Source organism: Zootermopsis nevadensis, unplaced genomic scaffold (genome assembly GCF_977971745.1).
Source record: "Zootermopsis nevadensis isolate Lab colony 2312 unplaced genomic scaffold, Znev_1.0 Znev_ptg000025l, whole genome shotgun sequence".
NCBI lineage: Eukaryota > Metazoa > Arthropoda > Insecta > Blattodea > Termopsidae > Zootermopsis > Zootermopsis nevadensis.
In genome coordinates this window covers 1,902,928-1,926,078 of record NW_028259157.1, presented here as the reverse complement: position 1 = coordinate 1,926,078, position 23,151 = coordinate 1,902,928, and the positions used below count along the sequence as shown (strand labels likewise).

General features: G+C 37.6%; 1 protein-coding gene across 2 annotated transcripts in view; it reads left to right on the top strand.

The window, feature by feature from the left end:
- The window catches only part of LOC110830228 (uncharacterized), a 279,207-nt gene that overhangs the window by 188,087 nt on the left and 67,969 nt on the right, over window positions 1-23,151 (top strand). For both annotated transcript variants that reach the window (XM_087355979.1, XM_087355980.1), the window contains one exon: window positions 16,703-16,838. In XM_087355979.1, coding sequence (XP_087212105.1) covers window positions 16,703-16,838 — 136 coding nt within the window. The remainder of the gene's footprint in view (window positions 1-16,702; window positions 16,839-23,151) is intronic.

Sequence of the window (23,151 nt, the reverse complement as noted above, 5' to 3'; positions counted from 1 at the left end):
TTGAATTAAGTATAATATTGAACAAAATATACCTTTTATTAATATGCTACATTTAGAGATCGTTACATTTACATGAAAATTGGTGAGTTTTAAGAGACGCAAATTTGTTCCCGGAGCAGTCTAGTTTCTATCCCATACTAAAATTTGTTAAATTAATATTATTATTAATATTTCTAATTGCTTATTTTATAATGCTTATTTTTGTTTCCTTTGAAATAATCTTGCGATGGGTCGGTCATAATTTCACTCAAATATGCTAATTTCCAGAATGTAAGAATACTTTGATTCTAAAATTATGCTTAATAGATTTCATGTAATGTGCCTTGCACTTATTTGCATGTGCGGTAGTTTTAAAAAACACATTCGCTTGCAATTTGTTATAAGAATATTCACCTACTTCTCAGTCCAGAGACGACTCTGCTGTACTATTCCATTTGCTTCTAATCTGCACCAACACATCGTTCACGTTTAATTTCTGTAATTCTCCTATACTGATAGTCTCATTTCCATTTGTGCGGGAGTTGCTGCCTCGCGTAAGCAACTATTTAATAAGATGAAGTTCAGTTCCCCGCGGAAGCGTTGTGGTAAGTCTGTAATAATGACGCGCCGATCGGCACCTGCGTCCCGCTACGCTTTGTAGCTGGCTGACCAACAAATCTATGACACAACTGCAGACTGTTAAAGGGATTAATTACTCTGCCTCAATTTCAGGAGAATTCAACATAAGACAGGCATTGTTCATTTACTCTATTCATTTCTATAATATTGTGCATCAGTGTCCGAATTCCGGCCATTTATTTGAATGATAATGACGGGTCATTAATTAACGTACATTAAACAAACCGCGATAAGCCTCATGATATGAATCTGGAGGTATCTAGTTCGAATCCCAATCAGGATAGTAACTAGTATGACTAAACATTATTTTTCCTCTTGAATTGAATTGAATTGAATTTTTCACAGTCCGTGAAATTGACTACCAGGTTAGAATATTTAAGTCGGATTTTGAAGCTTCGTTGCAAAGTTCTTCAAACTAAACTTAAAACTAGCACAGCGCTAACTAACGGCTGTTGCGGCTTATATTTTGTATGATTTTCCTCCGCCTCTCCAAGTAAATATAGAAATGTGACCTTGAAATATGGCACGACGTCTTCTTGCCAAATATTTTTAAGTTTAACGTACGTGATCATATTCTGTTAATTTTACCGAGTTCAAATCTCGGTCCGGAGACCGGCTAACCTTACTGAGGTTTTTCGTGGTTTTCCTCAGCCCCTCCATGAGAATGCCGGGATCCTGACTTGAATTAGGCTACGACCGCTTCCTTACACATTCTTTTCAGTTCATTATTTACTAACATCATCTCATTAGACGCCGTATAGTCTGAGTTCCTGAGAGAGAGTCGTTAAATAAAGTATAAATGAATAGTAGGAATTGAGATTTTCACGGCGGTGAGTTTGAAGATGGCTGTTTTTTTTTGTTGAGTTTTTGCGTCGTGCAGTCTGGTAGAAGTTTACGTTTTCAGAGGTCCTCGCTTCCACCATTATCAGGACGATGAGAACTCATCGTTTATTCAATATATTCTCAGCTACCCTCAATATGTGGTAGCCGTCCACAACCCTAGGACGCGCCATCCTTGAAGACAAGAGTCCCGCTTATCATCTACAGGTTCCCTGGCACAGTGGAATTTTCCTGCGAAAGAAAACGTACAAAAATTAAGATGGCTGTCTTATCGGTTGTTGCGCCGTGTAGTCTGGTAGAAGTTTACCGAAGTTTCATGAATAAAATGACTACAAATAATCTCTGCAGTTGGTGCAAGAATACACAACTATAATTTTACCTGTTGTATGCTACGGCTCGATACTTCGTTCGTCAGGTTAAGAGAAGAACAAGGGTTGAAGGTGTTAAATAACAGATCGGGTTAGGTTAGGATAATATTTTGACCTGAGAGGGTTGAAGTGAATATGAGTAGTTTCTTTCTGTACGTAATGAGCGTTTCCTTTTGGGACAGAGTTTATTTCTGATATTGTTTTACGACAACTGCGATTGGAGCCAAGTGGAGGCATTTTGAGTGCCTCTAAGCCAGCCTTGGGGTTGTGTGCGAATCCAGCTTTTATTAGACTGGATAAACAGCTGAAGTTAGCTCCTGAAATGGCAAGCTACGCTACATACTGGAACTTCGTAGCACGGAGATGTAATGTGGCGCGCGGTTACGAGAAGCGGTACTGAATAAAATCTCGGAGATAAGGGAGGCTTCGCTTTCTTTCTGGTTTTTGTCAGGTGGTATAAATACTTTAATGGACCTGTATGTTGATATATTTCAGCTCAGCTCCCACTCTGTTTCTCTCCCCATTTCCTGGCGACATGCTTGTTATTAAATCGATTATGAATAAATTTAAAGTGTGGAAATGAGAATATTTCAGAAAAGCGTCGAAGAGATGTCTGAATTATGTGAGGATATTATAAAATGTTTAGGGGTTTTCTTAGACTAGAAAGGTTTAATCGAACTTAAGAGACTCATATATTGTGAATTATTCAAAAGTCGAATACTATGAACAATCACCTTCTTGGCTCTTGATGAATTTCCGCCGTATTTTCTTGCTAACACGTGAGCAGCAAATTGAAATACCGGGCTCACATTTTAATTAATAGTCTGCATTTTAGAATTTATCCAGATTTCTTAGCCAACCGACAAAATACAGCCTTAATATAGATTACTTTGGAGTATTTATACGATACTTAAGATAACTTATAAAATCATGAAAATAGATTCTGTTGGGCAACCCCTTAAGAAGAAAATTTTATCTTAATATTTATGATGAAGAATACGATAATCATGACCTGGGGTTTTTATAATAAAATAGACGCTGCATGACACTAGCGGTAGAAATGCATAATTAAGTAATTTAGGATTAGTCACTGTTGTTAATGAATGTAAATATTACTGTTTTGAACCTGAATGAGCAAACGCCAACCACAAGAACTGAAGAATGAAATTTGTTTTGCTGCATTAATTGGAAAGGCATTTGTCGAAATGTAGTAAAATTTATATCGTTTATTGAGTGATGAGACGGTGGTAGTGCTTACGATATATTTTGATAAATATGCCACAGACATGCAATTACATTTTGAAAAGTAATATTTTCTGTGTGTGTGAAATTTAGTGCTGTGATAGCCGAGGTTCTAACGACAGTGAACGTGGGTGTTCTGGGTTGTGACGTCATGTGAACTCGTAGGTAGACACCAATATATCGGAGAAACATACTTTTTATATCTCCAGACGGTGAAGATAAAGACAATATGCTTTTTCCTAAACTTTGGCATCTACCTACGAGTCCACATGGCGTCGCTATCCAGAAATAAACAATATCGTTATTGCAGTGTTGTCACTGGAAAAGTCTGCAATTTTATCGACATTCGAAGAAAAGTTGTAGATATCTAATGTTACTGTATGCATGAACAGCTCTTTATCCCATGTTTTACTGCCTACTACTTTTACCATATCCTGTCTTCCGTGTGATGGTCGCGATCTTGTGGTATCCGTATTGATTCGTGTAGAACTGCGTTCTCAGAAACTTAGTATCCTTTTACATGTCAACTTACATAGGCTCAGAGCTTCCCCACTGAATTTATGCACACTATGTCTATGTCATATGCTTACTATAAAATACATAAATTGGAAAAGTTATTTTCAATTGTGTGCAATGGAATAGAGAGGAGAACATAAAATATTCTTATGCCAATTCATATCTAAATCTGTTTATATCCTACATGTTTGTGATTATTCCAGTAATCCATGACAAACTCAGACGGACGGACAGACGCCAGTGCTGCTTCATCTAGTCTCGTGTTTAATCTCGGGACAGGGCATGTGGGATTTGCGGTGGCCAAACTGACATAGGCACGGCGTGTTCCGAATGTTTTGGTATTCTCCTGCTGGTAGAATATTTCGCCAATGTTACATATTCAGTTATCGTTCCTGAGAGTGCGACGGGGCCAAGTAGCCAACGTGTCATAACCTCGGTTCTCGGCTAGGGATTTGCTTTCTACTCTTCTGTTTCTGGACTCTGAATAAAGTAACTTTTTCTATAACGCTCTATTTTCAAAACACGAATTGGCTGTAACGTGATCGATTTGTCAGAGAAAACTGTTTTCAGAACGCGGGTGCTTGTCTGATATAACGCGATTAAAATAAAGCAAATAAAGAAATTCAGAGATGTAAACCGTAAACACAGAAAGGAAAAGGGCTTCAGTTGCTCTGACTTGGTTACGAAGAGACCAATAGTGAATTCTTTTGACTACCAGCTACACTCTAAGAGAATGTCGTTGTTGGTTAACATTTTAATTTGGTGTGGTGCGTATTAATAGAACATAGAATGAGTTCTGGTGTGATTTTCATAAAAAAAATTGCGCTTGATGGTGTGACATCGTCCGAAATCTCCCCCCTAACCCCTTAATTTTAGTTGAACCAACGGTTTTTACAACGCGATTCTTCCATAACGCGGTGTTCTCAATGAACGAAAATGTTGCCTTACAGGAGAAATGGTTGTATAAAAATGTAGTGTCTTTTCAGTTACATTTAGGGAAATTTCGAGTGGGATCATGTAGTATTTTTAGGTTCCCTCTTCGGAAATCTACGGACAGTTCTTACACTGGGACAAGGTTCCTTGAGTTTAATAAGTCCAATATATTAAATATTTAAAATCATGGCTATACTAGACACTCAAGGATGAGACCCCTTTAACCTGTAGCATTATTTGCTTTATAGGATATGTAATTTAATCTAATCCCAGCATTCTAACATTTTATGTAGTAAAAATTAAAATCAGTGTTTTTGAAATGTCTCTGTGCCAAATTAATTCATATCTATGGCTAATAATATCAATAGATAATTTATTTGTTGACGATAATCTGCTTCAGCTATTAACACCTTTTAAAATAAATAGGCGCTCGGAGTTTACACAAAACGTCTTGACACGTTGAAGACTTCAGTTATTCCTTTTATAACCAAAGCGTCTCTTATACTGTCTACAGAGAACTCTCATGATTGACAGTAATGTAGTTATATTCATTTTGGCTGGTCATATTATTTATACTTATCATTAAAATAGGAACGTTTCATTTGACAGCAATCGAGGTATTTAGAACAAAAATGGCGTATGTTCAGCAAATATGTAAGGGCTATTTTACCATTTGATTTAGTAATCCACGCCGAATAAAGTTGTACAACGAAACGATTATCCACTTTTTAATACAGTTTTAAACGAAAATTTGTGCAATGTACACCTTCTCGGCTCCCATAGATTAAGAAACTTAGGTTATTTTTACACGAACATCTTCAGTTTGAGATTACATATAATTACTGAAACTACTGGATAGATTTTATTTCTATCTGTCCGTTTAATTAGCATTCCCTCTTTACATTTACACCTGTAGTGCTGTTCTAGGTCTAAAACTCCATCTAAGAAGTGGTCCCTACACGAGAGACGTTTGTCAGTTCAGGATGTTATGAGTTGATTAATTTCCCGAGTTTCGTAGTTGATGAGGCTGTCTAAAGGTTGTCTTCTGTTGGTCAAGAAATGCGTGTAACCTGTACACAAGACAAAGTTTGAGGTAGTTAGTTAGAGAGTTAATTAGTCAATTAGTACTACAGTTTCAGATCATTGCAACTACAAAACAAACACGAAAATCTTGAGTCTGTCCAAGTAGAACACCTTGTGAAGTTCTCTGGCTTCGGGCGAGTAGGGAGGAGGGAATAATTTGCAATGGCGCACAATTCCCACTTACATCCCGCTCTTCAGCGAACTGATGTTAATATCACTCCGACAACTCTGCGTGAGATTAATCAAAGAACAAGTAAGTAGCTTAATTGTACAGCCAGTCGGTTCGGACTGAGGAGGGGGACAGTGGGGAAATGTTGCAGCTCAACTTTAATTTGAAACGAGACACTTTAAGCTGACAGAGATTGTTTAAATACGAACATATTTAAATTGCTGTACATCGGACAAGCTTACGCTAAACACAAGATATTTTTCATTTCGACTAACTTAGTCTCTTTCTTTCTTGCTTATTACGTGTGTGTGCGTGCGTGTGCATAGAGGTTTCAGTATATAATTAGTAGACAATTGCTGACAGCATGAATAAATCAGTTATTTTGTGTTTAAGGGTCTTTCTTTAGCAGTTCGCATTCTGTCTATCAAATGTTTGAAAGGCATGCCGTTTGAATAATCAATTTAAGTATTACTAACTGAGACCTATTCATAGCCCCCTAAATGTGCAGTTCACACAATGGTATTAAAGGGGGCTACTGTTTGTTTTATGAAACCTTTTAAGGGCAGTGCCTGTCACTTCCTACCTTTAAAATTAATGAGATAAAATTCAGCTGCAGCCAACCCAAACATGCAGTTTAATTGTGGGGATTGAACTTGTCTCTTCAGGTCTGAAGACTGAGATAATTTGTTCTTCCGAGATGTTTGTATGTGCCTACCAGTCCGCATGGGGTCACAGCCCACTAGAAAAATATCGATATTTATTTTAATTCCTTAACAGGTCCTTCATGGTGTCATTCCAATCGTGCTCTGTAGAGATTTCCACCTACTCAATTCCCATAAGTGAAATTGCAGTGGTCCGTACCACCGAATAATACAGCCGAGATGTGTGTTCGATCCTTTTCGACGATGTTCGACTAGATTGTGGGGATTTCAGTGCCACTTTAATTAAAGGAAACACGTACGCACGTTCTTTCTTGAAGAGCTTTGTAAGTAAACATCGATATTTCGCATTAATTGATCTGTTTCTTAAATGACATCGATCTTGAAGAGTATCTCAGAGTATGAATTTTACTCTAACCGGTACTGCGATAAACTTAACGAGACGTTTCACGAGAGAACCATGTACGCCGCAACAGATTTCGGGCTGGTTTGGAAGAAAATTAATTTTGTTGAACACAGGTGTCTGCCACTGGGCCTTACTCTGAATCTGCAAGTAAAATAAATTAATGTAGAGGTCGGTGCTGTTACTACATTTTTAAGAACTTGATAAGTGTCTTCTGCTTGCTGCAAGAACCTCTAAAACGCCGGTAATCTTCTACCAGACTAAACTGCGAGGCAACCCAGAAGACAGCAATCTTCATACGCGCCGCAGTGAGAAAATGAAATCTCACTTCTTAAGAACTCCTTTAGAAAATGGACCATGTAAAATCTATTCCAATAATTAGCTGGGCTATTACTTCGTACCAATCACTTGTTCATAGTAGCCAAGTAATCTACTTGGGAAGTCGGCTAGCTGAGTCGTTATAGTGACTAGGGTGTGAGTTGGACGACCGTGGTTTGAGCCCAGGCAGGGCATGCCGTTTTCCTCTTTGCCTCAACTTCCCTGTTATACGTCCAGCCTCCTTTCCGTTTGGTATCGACATTAATTTCTCGGTGATAAGTCATCCGGTGCGTAAAGCTAATCACTTCCTAACTTAAAAATTTAACTGGGTTGAGAATGTGTGGAACTGTACATACACTCTTCCATACAACTGCATGGCACGGTACTTAGTTAAGCACCAGGTACTTTACTATAACGTAGTATTTGTCTTGATACGTCATAACTAAGCCTGCACGATTTTTCTGTAAATACAGGAGCTACATTCAAAAACTAGGAGTCATATTATATATCACAAATTCGAATAATATTCTTGACATATTTGTTATGATATCAAATACTCGTTTTCAGTCATCACCAAAAGTTGTATATAATGATGTGGAAAGATGCTTATCCATCATAGTAATATACAAAGAATTCTAGGCTCTGTTGTGAAAATGTTAGGTTCAGTGGCGACCTTCGCCCGGGACCTGTTCAGGTCTGTTGATGAATGTCGATATTGTTAATTAAGGACGGAGGGGCGAAAGGGGACTTGTAATTCTGCAGGGTGGTGATCGTAATTATTCTGAGGTTTTGCTTTGGACTTCCTATGGATGAGCGAGTAGAAATGACGGCATAATTATACTATGGAACTGAGTTTCTTGCAAGTATGAAACAAGTACAGTGATATCGTCGGGGTCTTTGGTATTAGTGTTTATTTTACAACAAATTTTCAACTGTGGTTCTAAGGTCGTAGGTGTGTCAGATCTTTACACAACGGAAACTCGCAATGAATGGGATAGGACGGGCTTAAATTTGGGGGCAGAACACTGGTCGGTGTTTTTTTTAACAGAGCTGCCACAACTGTAGATGTTCAGACCTCTTGCAGCTATTAACTCAATTGAGTCTGGGTGTAGTGGCACTAGACAAAGCGGACCGTTAGTGGTTGCGGATGCCAGACTCCAAAGCACTTTACAGTATGAGAGTCTAGACGTGCTAGCCACTTTCAGATGAGGAGTTAAGCATCACATAAATTTGCGTAATCGTCACACATAAATTATCTAGCATTTCAGAATGCAAATGAGGGAAAGAGTGGGGAGACGCAGATGAGTTTGAGAACAGAAGGGGACATCAGAATGCTGATGAGCTGCCAGTTATAAATAACATCAAGTGAGAGGGAGAATTTCACAAGCTGCAGACAAATTGCTTGCTTATTTGTACCCTTATTGCTACCCTTTCAACCCCTTCAACTTCTTTCATTTAATTGTGGGTTTAAAAAAGGCCTAAAATACTCTCCATAAGATTACTCTTAATGAGTTTTAGCTTTTCTTCCTGTAAGTTTTACGACTTCTTACCGTCTATATATTGCAAAGAAACAGATGAAATTTCCAGTGTTGGAATCTTATTAAAGGATCTCTGACTACCATATTACCTCTTACCATTTTGTAACAAAACTAGCATACGCCATTACAGCCAGTTGTAGTGTATGTAATGTGACTTCATGTAAAAACCCACGTGTTCTCACCATATTTAAAATGCTAAGAATATATTACATTTAACACAGCCATATTATGTGAATATAATACACAGATATGTAATTGCTGGCACTCGTTCCTTTACTACCAGGAACATTTGAAAACTATGTGAAGAACAACTTGGAATAATTTAGAAATGATTCGCCTGGTACAAAGAGTTTGTTCATGAATTTCTTTATGGAAGTCCTCCAGGTCTGTTTTCTCCTTAAATATCACCTCGAATGTAAGTTGTCTTGTATGTTTTACTTCCAATCTGGACTGGACTGTGGAAGTGTACACTGATAAAGGATCGTTTCACATAAACGATAGAAAAGCAGGCCCTTGAATCTGAATGTCTCACTATTTCTTACTGTGAGTAAACCACTGTATATTCATGTAGACACGTAAAAGGACAGCAAATTTTCACAGCACAGAAATAAACGTCCTGTCCCTCACGAATGAACAAAATGGAGAAAAACGTTACTTAAATATATCGCGTTGTAAATATATTTACACTTTTCGGTACAATGTTTAGGTCCGGCACATATTTTGTCACCGTCAAAAGGGGCTGCCTCTTGTGTTCAGAATGATCTAAGCATCAATGTTAATCGGAGGTGCTCCTTGACATATAAATATATATTGATCCTGATGTAAATCAAGGGCTTTTTACCAGATATTCTTATCTCCCTCAAGAGAGGGATAAGAAATACAATGACAATTTTGGTTAGAAAGGGACAGACATTTTCAGAAGATCTAGGTGTAAATTGAAAGATAATATTGTAATGTGGCCTTAGTTTAATTCTTAAATTGTTATCAGAGAGGTTAATGACAATTGCTAATATATGGTTCCTTTCAATATAAATGTCGGAAGATATAACTCTGTTTTGAACTTTGTAGGAACGAGACACCAACCTCTGACCATATTTAAAAGTCAGTCCTACTAAGAGCTGGTACCCCCATCCCTCCTGGAGAGCTGTCAATGAGTACTCGTCTTTGCATACAGGCTCACGTCTGCAGTTTTAACAGATGTTATACGTATATTTTCATTGCGTGTGTCTTAAAAATTTCAGTGTATCACCAGCTTCTTTTACTCATACGACGTCCTTTATCCATTAAAGACGCTTTTCTTTTCGTGGACCATTATCAGTGCCCATATATGAATGAAATTAAGTTACAAAATCGTGTCAACAAACAAAGCTAGTTATAGGTTTATGAATTTTCAAATCAACATTACGTTCTGGGAAGGTATAACATGTATGTAAACACATTCAGTAATGAATATAATAATCTCAAATGGGTTTTAACTGGTTTTATGATTGTTACTTTATTATTAAATGTGTGTGCGCTTATCAGTGGTGGAGCGCGGCTTTTCAAAATGTTTAACCAAATCCCGTGGCGGAGAGAGGTAGTGGAGGCCGTGAATATGTTGGCAATTGGCTATATTCGTCGCACAAGACATTAATGAGAATTTGAGCTAAGAAACTGAATAAAGTTAGGAATAAAAGAGAAAGGATATATAAACTAAGAAAAGTGGTTAGCGACTGATTAGCTTACCTTTTTATGCGTTTTTTTGCGCACACACATATAGGGCTGGTCATATCTGTCTGTCTGCATGATTTAACTCGAGAACCGCTGAACGCATTTGGATTAAATTTGGCATAGACTTTAAGTCATTGGTGACTATCCTAAAATCGTACGTTACAATTTCCTACAATCGGTGATATCAACATGGAGAGGGAACAAATTTGTGAGGTGGGATCTCCGCTAGCACAACTTGCAGTAGAGCCATACAACGATGTATGGTAAAAGATCTTCAGAAAAATGAAGCTTTGTAAAATAAATTCTGTGTTTAGTACAAAATTACGCGACAACTGCATAAAAGACGAAACTAGCTTTATGAGAATTCGATCCTGCGACCGCATATATATGAAATTAGTACGCTGCCACAGAAGTTACGTCTTATGACGTAGCGGTATTGATTTATGTTACTTAAAGAATTAATTCAAATCACATAATTTTTGAATTTGGAAGCTAAATTCCTTATCTTTCGTTAATAAACTGTAACACGTTTTAAGGCAAGGGTCTTTATAATCTTACTCCTGACCCCTTCATTAGTAAGGAAATGCCTCGTAACGAGCACACTGCTGCTTATTTAACACACACACTCTGGAGTGCGCCTCGTTGATGAGTAACCTAACCTAACGCTTATTCCATGACGACAATTTCCCACTTGACATGGTGTTTTCTTCTCTGCCATAGCCATTATTCCATGAGTGGGCCCATGCTTATCTGTCAGCGCCACGAGGTGTGTGTTAGGTCAGATTAGCGAGCGAAGTTGTTACGTACTTTTATGTCATAGTTCAATGGCTCCAAAACTAAAATTAGACGAGGATCTTTATGCACGACAAGGTTCTTATATCCATCGTGATTGAAAATATTTGTTCAACAGTTTCTTAACATCGTCACTTTTTGAAAATGCCTGATATCACATTCTTTGACTTTATTATTAAATTGTACCCAAGCTGTTGCACATCTTCGATGCAAATAATAGTTGTTATGTACAACAGATATTTAAATTTGAATGAAAGATGTGAATTTTATTGGTTTTAATTAAAGTAAACCCGACGATGACTGTTTTCTGTCGAAACACATAGTTCAACATCAACGAACACTTGTAAATAAGTGTAAGATATGTGGAAAAGTAACAGTGATAACACACCAAAATGTCACACTACAAAATATTGAATGATCGAGACATTAAGCTGTGTGAAATGCAAATGCATAATTGATAATTTTTATTTTACGCTATAATGTGCATAAACATGTTTACATTTCTTGAGAAAAATGTAACTGTTTAATTCTCCCTGCAAGAAATTAATGCCTGTGTATAGCCGTGATTAGATGTGAGACATCAAACAACATTTATTTCGATTGTATGACGTTTCAATTGCGAAGGAATTTTCTCATAAAGAATCGCCAACGAGCGGGGGAAAATGTGAGCCAATATGCAAGTTATTTTGTCAGCTTTTGCTGTAACAAATCTTTTGATGGATCTTCTTCTTTGAAGAAAGGCGAAAAACTTTAAAAGTGACTGAAATATTACCTTCGAAACATTCCCGAAGAAGAGGCATTCGTTTTTGGCGGAACCTAGGGAATGTTACCCCAAATACAATGTTATCGGGCAGTGATCAACATTCTTTATCGTCAAGGTTCTGTCTGAGACATGTCACAGTTATCTGTGTATAAAGAATGGTTTTGCCAGAACAGTAACAAGATCGGGGAGCATATTCCTTACCGGAATACACAAAATATCTTCATGCGATCTTTGCAACGTTCCTTCTTCGTTAGTCCCTACTTTAGCCACCAGATCGCCTTAGTGTCTACCTCACGTTTACCCTCATCCGTAATTTTGATATCATCACTCGTAGGATATTTAAAAGTACGATTTTGGGGTCCTGCAGAAGCGTACGACCTCCAGATCAAATTTTATGCAAATCCGCCCAGTGGTTCTGGAATTGATAGCACCGGACGGACAAACACGGCATTACAATATCGCAATACACTTCATGCAAAGAACGCATCGTAACGTTCTGCAAACGAGACATGGCCGCAGCGCGCAAATGCCATGTGAGAATTGCATTTGGAGAAGTGGAACAAGTAAGTACCGTGATGATAGATCGAAATGCTGTTTTTGAAGTGTTGATTGCACTCAACAATAATGTTGTTTGCTGTAGATATTAGTTGTAGTTAACTCACCCTTCTACAAAACTGTAGTAAAATATGGCTTGTTTGGTTACCGTCTTACCGACACCAAAAAACTTATATCAATTTATTATTTAATTTTTACTCTGCACTTTCCATTGTTTTATTATCTTCCGTCTTCCTATTTTTCTATTTATCTATTTTACTGTTTATTTAAATTTCCCATCCGTACCAAGAAAACAGAAAGCAACACCGACCTTTGTTATCGGACTTGAGTTTGTGAAATATTGTGCTATTAATTTGTAGCGTTATGTTGCTATGCATGAGTATTAAAATTATTTTATTAATATATTGAATTGAATATAAACAATACGCAAAGCATTATTTCGTAATTATTACTACCATACTTATAAATGCTGTATAATTTCTCTATAAATATCAATTTAATATTGCCTAGGGTGATTTTCACCCATTAATTTGATTGTTTATTGCGCAGTTCTGCCTGTGTGTGTTCCCGTAAGTCATTAATAATGAACAGATAGTCTACAGGACTTCACAATTCAGAGTTTGGAGCTATTTTATACAATACGGGCCTGGAAAATATGAATTTAGGTTAGCCAGAGGCTGGCTATCTTATGTTAATATTTTCATTAAATTCAGCGAGTTTGAAATTCCTACCAGGAAACACGTGTGACTCTTAATGGGTTGGGGGAAGATATGGGGACTTGAGATCGATTCAAATTGGCCCCCGCCTACCGGCTACCCTGACAATTAAAGTGTATGGATAAAACTCAGGGTTGTGAAAAAACGGATTACAAAGGTTTAACAGAACCCTGTATTTCTGGCGGATTTATACTTGTTGATGTAACGATAATACGACTCACTGCGGTGTTATGTTGTCAGTTTATGTATGTTGCTTGTCAGAAACAAAATATCGGAATTATTTAATTATCACTAGGTTATTGAACATGTATCGAATGTAGCCGGTGTTTACATTTAAGTGAAGCAGTGAAGTTTGAAGATGGCTTTAGGATCCGATGGACCCGATTTCTGAGCTGAGTTTATTCGTTAGTTGTCTATCATTTTCCTCATTGAATTAATATGTATAGACGCTCAAAATCTGGAGATATATGTCATAATTCCATTAAATACTCTTTTTGTTATCAAATACGTAATGATTTTAACAAAATGTTTTAGTATTGCGTTTGATCAGACCAAAATATTCTGCATCTACATTGGATGAAATATAATTGAAGATTTTGGTTTCAATATCTTTTTTGCCATATATTTTTTACAGATTATCGTCTGTGTGTCTTTTCTCGGCGCATAAATACTGTAATACATGGAGACAATTTGATGTACTGGGCACAAAATCAAATAGAGTCTGGAAACTAGGCCAATAGGAATTTAGGACAAGCTACTCATGAACGAAATTTCGCACCAAAACATCTTTAGTTCTGAATACCTCTGACAGCGAATTCTTCAAATGACCCCCAGCAGTGAACTGCAGCTTCTGGCCTAGCTGCAGAGGGGGAGTGACCCAACCTCTCACCTCGTTACTGAGGACGTTTGCTTTCCATCCTCCAGTCGAGCAGTTTAGCTGAAGCGTTACGTTTCTTGCCTGTGTTTGGGACGACCGTGGTCGGCTGTCCTGACTGAGACATTTCGTTGATTTGTAGTCTCTCCAGCAGAATGCTATTACAGTAGCCGCTTTAAAACGGGCAAAAGTCCCTTCCTTTTATTTATCGTCTATTTTAATCGGGCTGTTTTATTTTATATCCATTCATTTATATAATTCAGTTCTTTGTACGTAGACTGTGTCTGACTAACACCGAAGTCTAATTTAACTGTCTCTAATGGCGCTACACAGGTAGACAGATATTGCATATTATTGTAACTAGAAACCTAGCTTTCCCTTCCCTACATCCACTTAAATCTTACTAAATTTGCTCTTTCACTTATACCTCAGCCTCTTATAAGTATTCTCCAATATTCCTTAATTATACACACTTAGTACATTCCATTATTGTCTTATAAGCTACTTCATTATTTATAATAAACCAGTTATTACTAAAGAAGTTTTCATCTTCCTATTTTTAATTTCATTCCATATAAACACCATTTGCTTTTCTTTGTGAGTACTAATGCTTACCGAGTAAAAAAAATTAAGTTTGTGCTTGGAAGAGACCAGCGGAAGAATATGACAAATTTTCTTAAAAACTAACATTAAACTATTAGTGTCATACCGCGATGAAGAATATTTATAAATGTTGCACTATAATCCGGGAGTTCCTTATGCATAGTTATTAAATTAGTGTTGAAAAATGCATGAGGACGTTTTTGATAATGGAATGAAGGCTTGGTATAGCAGTAAATTTTCTGTCACAATTCGTTTCTCAAAGTATTTACTATATTCATATTGCCGTCAAATCATTTTGGTTTACGCCTGTGCGTGTAAATGTTAACAAATGCTCTTAGACTTACAAAAGTGTTACTAACATCTGCAAGTGCTTACATGTGGCATTAGGTTATTATTTCGCTTTAAAGTCGCGATCGTCCTGGTGATGGAGGCAGGAAGGACCTCTGAGACGTCGGTAAACTTCTACCAGACTACACGGCGTAACAACCCAGAAGGCAGCCATCTTCAGTATAGTTTAAAATAACTCAAATGTTCTATGTTCTCAAACTACAAGAAACCTCTTTAATGGAACAAACAGAAATAATAATCAAAGTAACTTCTGCCATAATTTCCATTGTTTCGAAACCACATTTAAATGATTAACAAAACTAAACTTAATGTCATGTTTACCCTTATTTTGCTTTAGTTTATACATACGAAAAACCCGGCGAAGAGAGGAGTTCTTCTGTCGTTTGCAAATAACTCTTGTTATTACTTGTGACTTACGAAATGAAGAGCCCTTTGATCTCACCCAGTCTCTTTCCTCGGAACAGACAATCCTGAACCTGTTTCTTCTCGTTAGAAGATCGCGCTCAGTGCTTCCTGCGAGGTGCTGCTCCACTGCCTTCTATTTATCTTCCATCTCTCCCACCCCTGTTACTCTTTTTGATCCTAGCACGCGTATATCCCAGTGCGATCCTCTTGACGCCCGGCTAAAAGAGAATTTATGTCTCAAATTTAACCCTGTCGGCTACAATACATGCACAACTTTATTTTGTATCTGTGATTAGGATGTATTTGCTCCACGCACAGATTCTGTAAGGCGTGTGCTCATGAGATACAGTTTTGGGGTTTCGAAGAAATGAGTGTCTGTCTGTCTGTCCGTATGCCAGCGGGTTCCATAAACAGTCATGCTTACCAATGCGGTGATAAAAAATCGGTTGTCATAAAATTCGACACTAGCAGCATACTGTTACAAGTCACGAAAGTTTGACACTCTAGAAGTCGATGTCATCATCATTGCCATGTTGACATTATGACAGCTGAGCTGACATGTGAGGGGAAACATCATTTTCGTAAAATATGTAACGTTTAAAGATTTCTGTCTTCTGGTTTGCTGCGCCGTGTAGTCTGATAGAAGTTTACCAACAATTCAGATATCCCTGCTGCCTCCATCATCAGAGCGATGAGTGAGTACTTTATATCCTAAATTTTTATCTATCTTTAAAATTCACGTTACCTTAACAAAGGTGTGTACATGTTAAACGTGAAAACACTTACATTAATAACTCCATGTGTTAGTTACAGAGCATAATATAAAATACAACAGTGATACAGACTTGTTAATCTATGGTGGCCACGTTCAGGGGGATTGTGGTAACTGGTAACTGATAATTGTCGTCGACGCAGGTCGGATTTCTAGATTTTAACAAGGTCTCACTAGGAAGCATAAACACATAAGTTCCTATTATATTGCTTTTACAAATTACAGGTACAATTAATACATTTGGAATAAAATAATTCAGTTACTATCAAAAGTCTTATGGACCAGCGATAAATACTCCGCGTATTAGTAGCGTGTGTCATAGTGATAAAGTATAAATTTTCCATCGTAATTGTAACTACTATTTCACTGCATCTCTTCTTCCTAATTACATTGTAGCTCCTTGATTCCAGTTAATTTGCCTTTGTTCTTGCCATGGGTCATCATACAGTAACTGATCTGTACTTTGACGCTTTCCAGGAGTAACTGTGACGACCGCGTCGCTAGAATATTCAGGCAACATTACGACCGACCGTACTTCCTGCCGCAAACGGCTGAAAACAAGAAGGTTGACTGGATCTTTATGGGCAGCCCCGGATACGGGGCCCACATGCATGTAAGTGGAATGGACTTCTCTTTTTACTCTTGGCACAGTGGGTCGGATTACGCCGATTCTGTGAAGGCTATATCCATATTTCTTAATTTGTATACACACCGAGATAGAGGTCTCCTCTTCGAGTCTAGACCAAAAGATCTGCTATTCTGAGAGCGGAGATTTTTCTTTTGGTTTCGCCTAATTAAATGCCAAACTTAATTAATATTCTTTTTCCTTCTTTAAAACAGGTCACGGTTTCTTCCTTCTGCATATTTTTCAAGTTCTTTTTTTAATCTTACCATGATGCATTTAATGCTAAGAACTATATACCCTCTCTACTCCTTTTAAAATATGTAGTTGAAAAGCATTGTTAAAAACCAACCTTTAACAACGGCTATCTTCTGGGTTATAGCGCCGTGTAATTTAGTAGAAAATTCCTGTTTCAGAGATCCTTACTGCTTCCGTCATTAGGACGATGACCCTGAAATTCTGGTAGACTTCTACCAGACTGCTAGGCGCTACATCCCAAAAGACAGCTATCTTCGTACTCAACGCCGTGAGAATCTCATATCCAACAAAAATATTAATCCACATATCCTCACTAAACATTGCCGTATTGTGACTGAGCATTCCTCCTTTGTATCTGGGAGATCTCTGATTCATATCTCGTTCCTGAGGCCGCATGTGCCCACTGGCGTTTTGTTTCTTCAACAAACAATGATGCATTATCATTCAGAAATGTAACAATTTCTAAGTAGTAACAAGCGTAATAGTTAGGCCTGCGATATGTATGACTAAATTAAGAAGACAGCCATCTTCTTAGGCACCACCGTGAAAACCTCAAATTCTACTAAACTAGGAACAGAATAGACTCATGCATGTTGCCATAGAGTTCCGAGTTCTTTTATCGTTTCGTCTGCTTTTCAATAGCGTGAAACTAAGGCTTAAACTGGCTTTGGTTCAGTTCCTGCCTCAAAGAAAACAGACGCGTCTCCATTACAACGATAAAATCTTGTACGCTGTTTATAGAAATAATGGTTGTTTATTCTGAGAATCATACAAAATCCATTTCAGGCAAAACGCAGAGTTGCTGAATGTTAAAAGCGAATGGTATTACCACTGCTGTTTAAAAGATAAACACGGAACGGCGGAAATTTCTTTGTTTCTTAATTGTGCAGCAGTCTTTCACAAACAAGCACTCAGGACAGAACGTCGGACGCTATTTCCAAGCAGATCCATAACGCAGAAGTTCCCTCCAGGCCTGTATATGTACTGAAACGGACTTATCCCTTAGATTCTGCCACCTACAGGCGTGCTAATCAATCACACCTGTGGCACGCACTCATAACAGCATTGACATGGCTTCAATAGAAGATGGCGTATTTTTTAACGGTTCCATGACCTTTACCCACCTCTACTAGTACCCCTTCTCGCTTAACCCGTACTTTCCTTTGATGGTGTCTACCCCCGTGAGCAGAATAATAAATTGATTCAGTGGCTGTATCAAAATGCAAAAGAAAACTGAGCATGAAGGGAAAATTGGTGTTTTGGTACGTAGGTAATTTCCGCGAACACCTGTCTTCCACACTTTTTGTCGCCTTTGTATGTAAACCAAGCTGATATAATGGACTTTGGATGATAATGCCAACCCAAATCCCAAACTGTGAGGCGAAATATTACGCGCGTGATATAAAAGAGTTCTGTAATCTCAGTATTCACTACAGTAAAGTTTAACCACGTGTTTTATTTACAAATTGATGAACCGGTTCTGTGAAGAGGCACTGCGAGATTCTTGGATCCAACAGCACAAGTTTTTCATGATTTTACTTTATATTTCTAGAATACCGGTATCATAAAACTGGGTGCCATTAGACATTCTTCTCTTCCTGTACCGAATTCTGTTACGTACAAACAAGAAAGACCGGTCTCTGTTATTCATGGCCCATTACGTTTAACTCCACACGATAAGAGCCCTGCAAGAGGACCTATAAGTAGCGCAAAGGTTCAAGATTTACCCGCCTTTTATAAAAACAGAATATTCATTATCATATCTGCAACAGCGTCTTACTTGAACCTACCTTGAGCCAGATGAATCCAATTCGCATTCTTACACCTTATTTCCATAAGATGAATTTTGATATTAGCTTCACATCTGCGATTTAAGTCATCCAAATGCTCTTTTCTTATCATCAGCCAATGTTATATCGGTAGTGACAATAGGTTGCTTGATCTGTAATCCTTAAAAGTGCGCGTAATTTGTTCCTTTAGTGAGTTTCTGCTCGTGTGTTGCTGTAAAGAAAGCTCCTGAATCATCCGTAGACTTACTGGAACTTTATCAAAAGGAATAAGATTTTATCGCTATAAAATGTTCTTCATTTGCTTGTGTTCATTCTATTGACGCTGTGAATGATATACCTACACTTGCTAATATGAAGAGTTTACTCACATACGTACACGCAGCAAGTTATGTAACTGTTAAACGCAGAGGTCACCTAGTGATATGCGTACAATTTCAAGAAAGTATGTGAAATATAATTTTTGTTTCATATTTGGGAGTTGTTGGTTCGTCTCAGACAGCATTTCGGTTCTCCAGACTGAGATAGTTTTCGTCAGACACTCCAGATGAATGCTGTGACACTACCGTTTCCTTCCACACCCTTTTCGATTTATTATGCCTATTTATTAATCAACCTATCATTCGATGCTCTACAGTCAGAGTTTCTTACAACATTGTTAATTAAACCATAAATAAATTGACGTAGCGAGATGCCATATTTTTAAGGTCATCTTTTATGTAATTAGTGGTAATTAAATATCAAATCCATGCCCGCTTTATAATGTCATTCAATTCTTGTTTAAATCGGATTATTTTCTCTCACATCTCATGAGATATATCTGGCCTCGGTTTGGAGCGAATAGGTCAAACACGCGTCCCGCGATTGATCCTTGTTATACACTTTTGCATCGGAAAATACCACTTCCTTTTGTATTCCCAACGAAACTTTGGACCTGGACTTTTAACAGACAAGCAGAAAATTTCCATTTTCCCAAAATATTGAAAATGTAATTTGAATTATTCAAAAGTTCAAAACACAAGTTGTAGGCCGTAGAGTTCCACTCCCACGTACTTTAATGATAGGATTAAGTGGCTCATTCTTCATTCCAAATTTTAATAAATGCGTAATTCGATACAAAGCAATTATAAAAGTTATAGATTTATGTAGGATTAATATGTAATTACACTTTTAACATCGTATTCTATCACGCTCCTGTTTCAAAACTGGTCAGAAAACTTACACAACTCTTACTTGCGTAATTTACGCCGACGCCACGAATGTCTGCTGTCTTAACAATGTAAATACGAGCTGCAAGAAAGGGGAAGTGTGTTACTCAGACGCCACTCATCTGTTCCGATTCAGAATTTTAGCTGAAACAATGGATTGGTAGTGCTGTTTAGACTGTCTGTGGCCTGACTGTACAGGCCAGTAAAAGACAGGAGCGGAAATAGGCCATGAATTTCTCGACACGAGAAAGTTTTTGTATTGATTATATGTATATTTAGTTTTGTTTTGTTTTCATATGTTTTTGTTTAATGTGTGTATTTATTAGTATTTGCCCGTCGTAGGAGTTTTGCTCTTGATAAACACTATAACAAATGACTTGAACTGAATTATTTTCTACTAGTCGTGCATGTTTATTTACATAGAATGGTTCGTAGGGATACATAATTTAGAAATACGTTGTTTACATTAATAATGGTATAATATGAAAGATTATTGATGATCTAGAGTACGAAAATTCGGTAACTACCACCTTGCTTCTTGGATTCCTTGACCGAAATGAAGTGAATAATTATATATACATCGTAGAGGTCTTCTGAGAAGTGACGCCTTGTGACCATGTCTGTATAGATCACATTCTAAACATTTTAAAGAGACACGGACGCATTTCTGCAGAATAAGTTACAAAATGGCGTGATATGTTACATAGATTTTCAGATCAAGTGTAGGCCTGATTGTCCTCCCACATAAAAATGTTTCTGACTAAATTTTGCCTAAAATGAATACTGTGTATTGTCTCACATTCCTGAGATGCGAAGAGGGGATTATTTGCTTCTCCCAGTCCTCTAGATAAAATAAACACGATCCCTGTCACAATTTCTTTTAGTTCTTACACTTCACTGCAGTTTAGTAAACGTGTTTCTGTTCTTGCAAATATCGTAGTAATAACTTTTTTTATTGTGTTTAAAATTAAATGTTTCGACAACAAATTAAAAGGTCTTATTAAGAGGTCACTGTATTTTTATCCATATTTTTCTTGTGAAAACGAAAATATACATTTTACTAAGATTGCTTGTGCTTACTATCTCCATTAATAGAGTAATCAGCCTGATGATGGAGACAGTAATCACCTCCGAAACGTCGGTTAACTTATACGAGACTACACGGCGCAACATCCCATAAAACAGTCATCTTCATACTCGTCGCCCGTGAGACCCTGAGATCTTATTCCTCAATTCCAAGCCACAGTGCAATGCAGACATCGGCTCATTAACTGCGGTACGACTAAATGTGTAAAATTTTTCGGTGCGTGTCCTCAGAGACAAGGGAGGAGACGTGTAGGGAGAAAAGCGATCTGCCAGCAAACATGATTACCTTCTCGTAATAGACATACGTGTCTGGGCACTTCTGTACTTCGTGCCAACACCACAAAAAGGGTGAGCTTGGAAACGGCATCGTAAAATCTGTTAGATAACTTCCTTTTTTATCTCTTCCTTCTCCATGCCTTTTTCCCTCTCACGTACCTTTTTACTCTCGGCTTCTAACGCTAGATAAAGCGCTTCTTTATGGCACTGCGATTATAGATGAAGGTCTTACTGGAAAAGCGAATTAAAGAAGTTTATAGTCCAAGTATGTGGGACATTCTTTTAAAAATATCTGTACGGGAACAAGAAAAATGAATAGTTTGAATAATGCTCTTAAAATGATATTAAAGAAAATATTTCGAATGACGAAACACCCAACTTCGGACGAGTGATTCATTCACGTTCGTTTCTCATTTGGAAGTTATGGGACTGCATTGCTACGTCGCTTATAAATTAGGATGAGAAATGCGAACTTACTCGGCCTGGTTCATGTTAACCAGAGCGTGTTTTAATGTACCTGTCTGTTCTTGCGCTGGTTTGGTCACTACTTTGAGGGTGAGAGATAACTAATTCGTCGACTTTGAGGCATTATCTTCATTTAAGTATAAAAGACACGCATTTTGCCGATATTGAGGCATGAATTTCATGTAAATATAGAAGATAACTAATTTAGCGACTTTCAGACATGTACTTCATGTCAGTAGAGTTCACCTACCTACTTGTTTCCTCCTTTATCTTTGTCATTCATCGATTACAACAACATGGTGATCGTGCGAAATGTAGGTGAAAACAGCGCTAGTATCAATTACTGTATGTTTCTGAACTTCTTCATGGCAACAAATATTTTGTTCGTATGCAGTTTTTATGCAGATAGAGCGTTTGGTAAATAGAAAGCAACATCATACCTTTCGAGAGAAAGGGGTTTTTTTGATGACGAAAAACTGACTTGAGATGGATTCTAGTCTCTACCGTTCCCCCATTGATTAACAAAAGTGTAATGAAAGTTTCTCCATTTGACGGCACTACCTATGTGTGTGCGTGCGTGGGAACGTGAAGTTGATAATAAATTTGCAATTTCAGTTACCAAAAACTCGTATTTCTCTCATTGTATGTATAATTTATAATGGGCCGGGATATCTCAGTCAGTATAGTGACTAGCTACGGGCTGGACGACCGGGGTTTCTATCCCCGACGGGGGCAGAGGATTTTTCCTCTAGCCTCTGCGTCCAGACCGGCTCTGGGGCCCACCCAGCCTCCTCTACAATGGGTACCGGAATCCTTTCCCGGGGGTAAAGCCGGCCGGGGCGTGATGCTGACCACTCACCCCCATCTAGCGCCGAGGTCAAGGAAGAGAGGAGCCATACCTCCACTCACCCCAAACGCCTACATGGCGTATAGTGGGACAAACTTTACTTTTTATGTATAATTTAGAAGATCGTGGAATTTATTTAAATTTATTTTTAAACAATAAACAAGAAATTGACTTTCCTACTCTTAAAATGAATGCAGTTTTCTTAAACAGTATTGTAGTACAATTTGGTTGAATTTCATTTCATACATGATCATACATGTAACAGCGAGGAACTTCTTATTTTAAAAAAAGAAAAGTGTAATTTTGATCAAGTAGCCCAACAATTTCACACAAATTATATTTTTGCACAGTTTTTACATCGATTTTAGATTTATTTT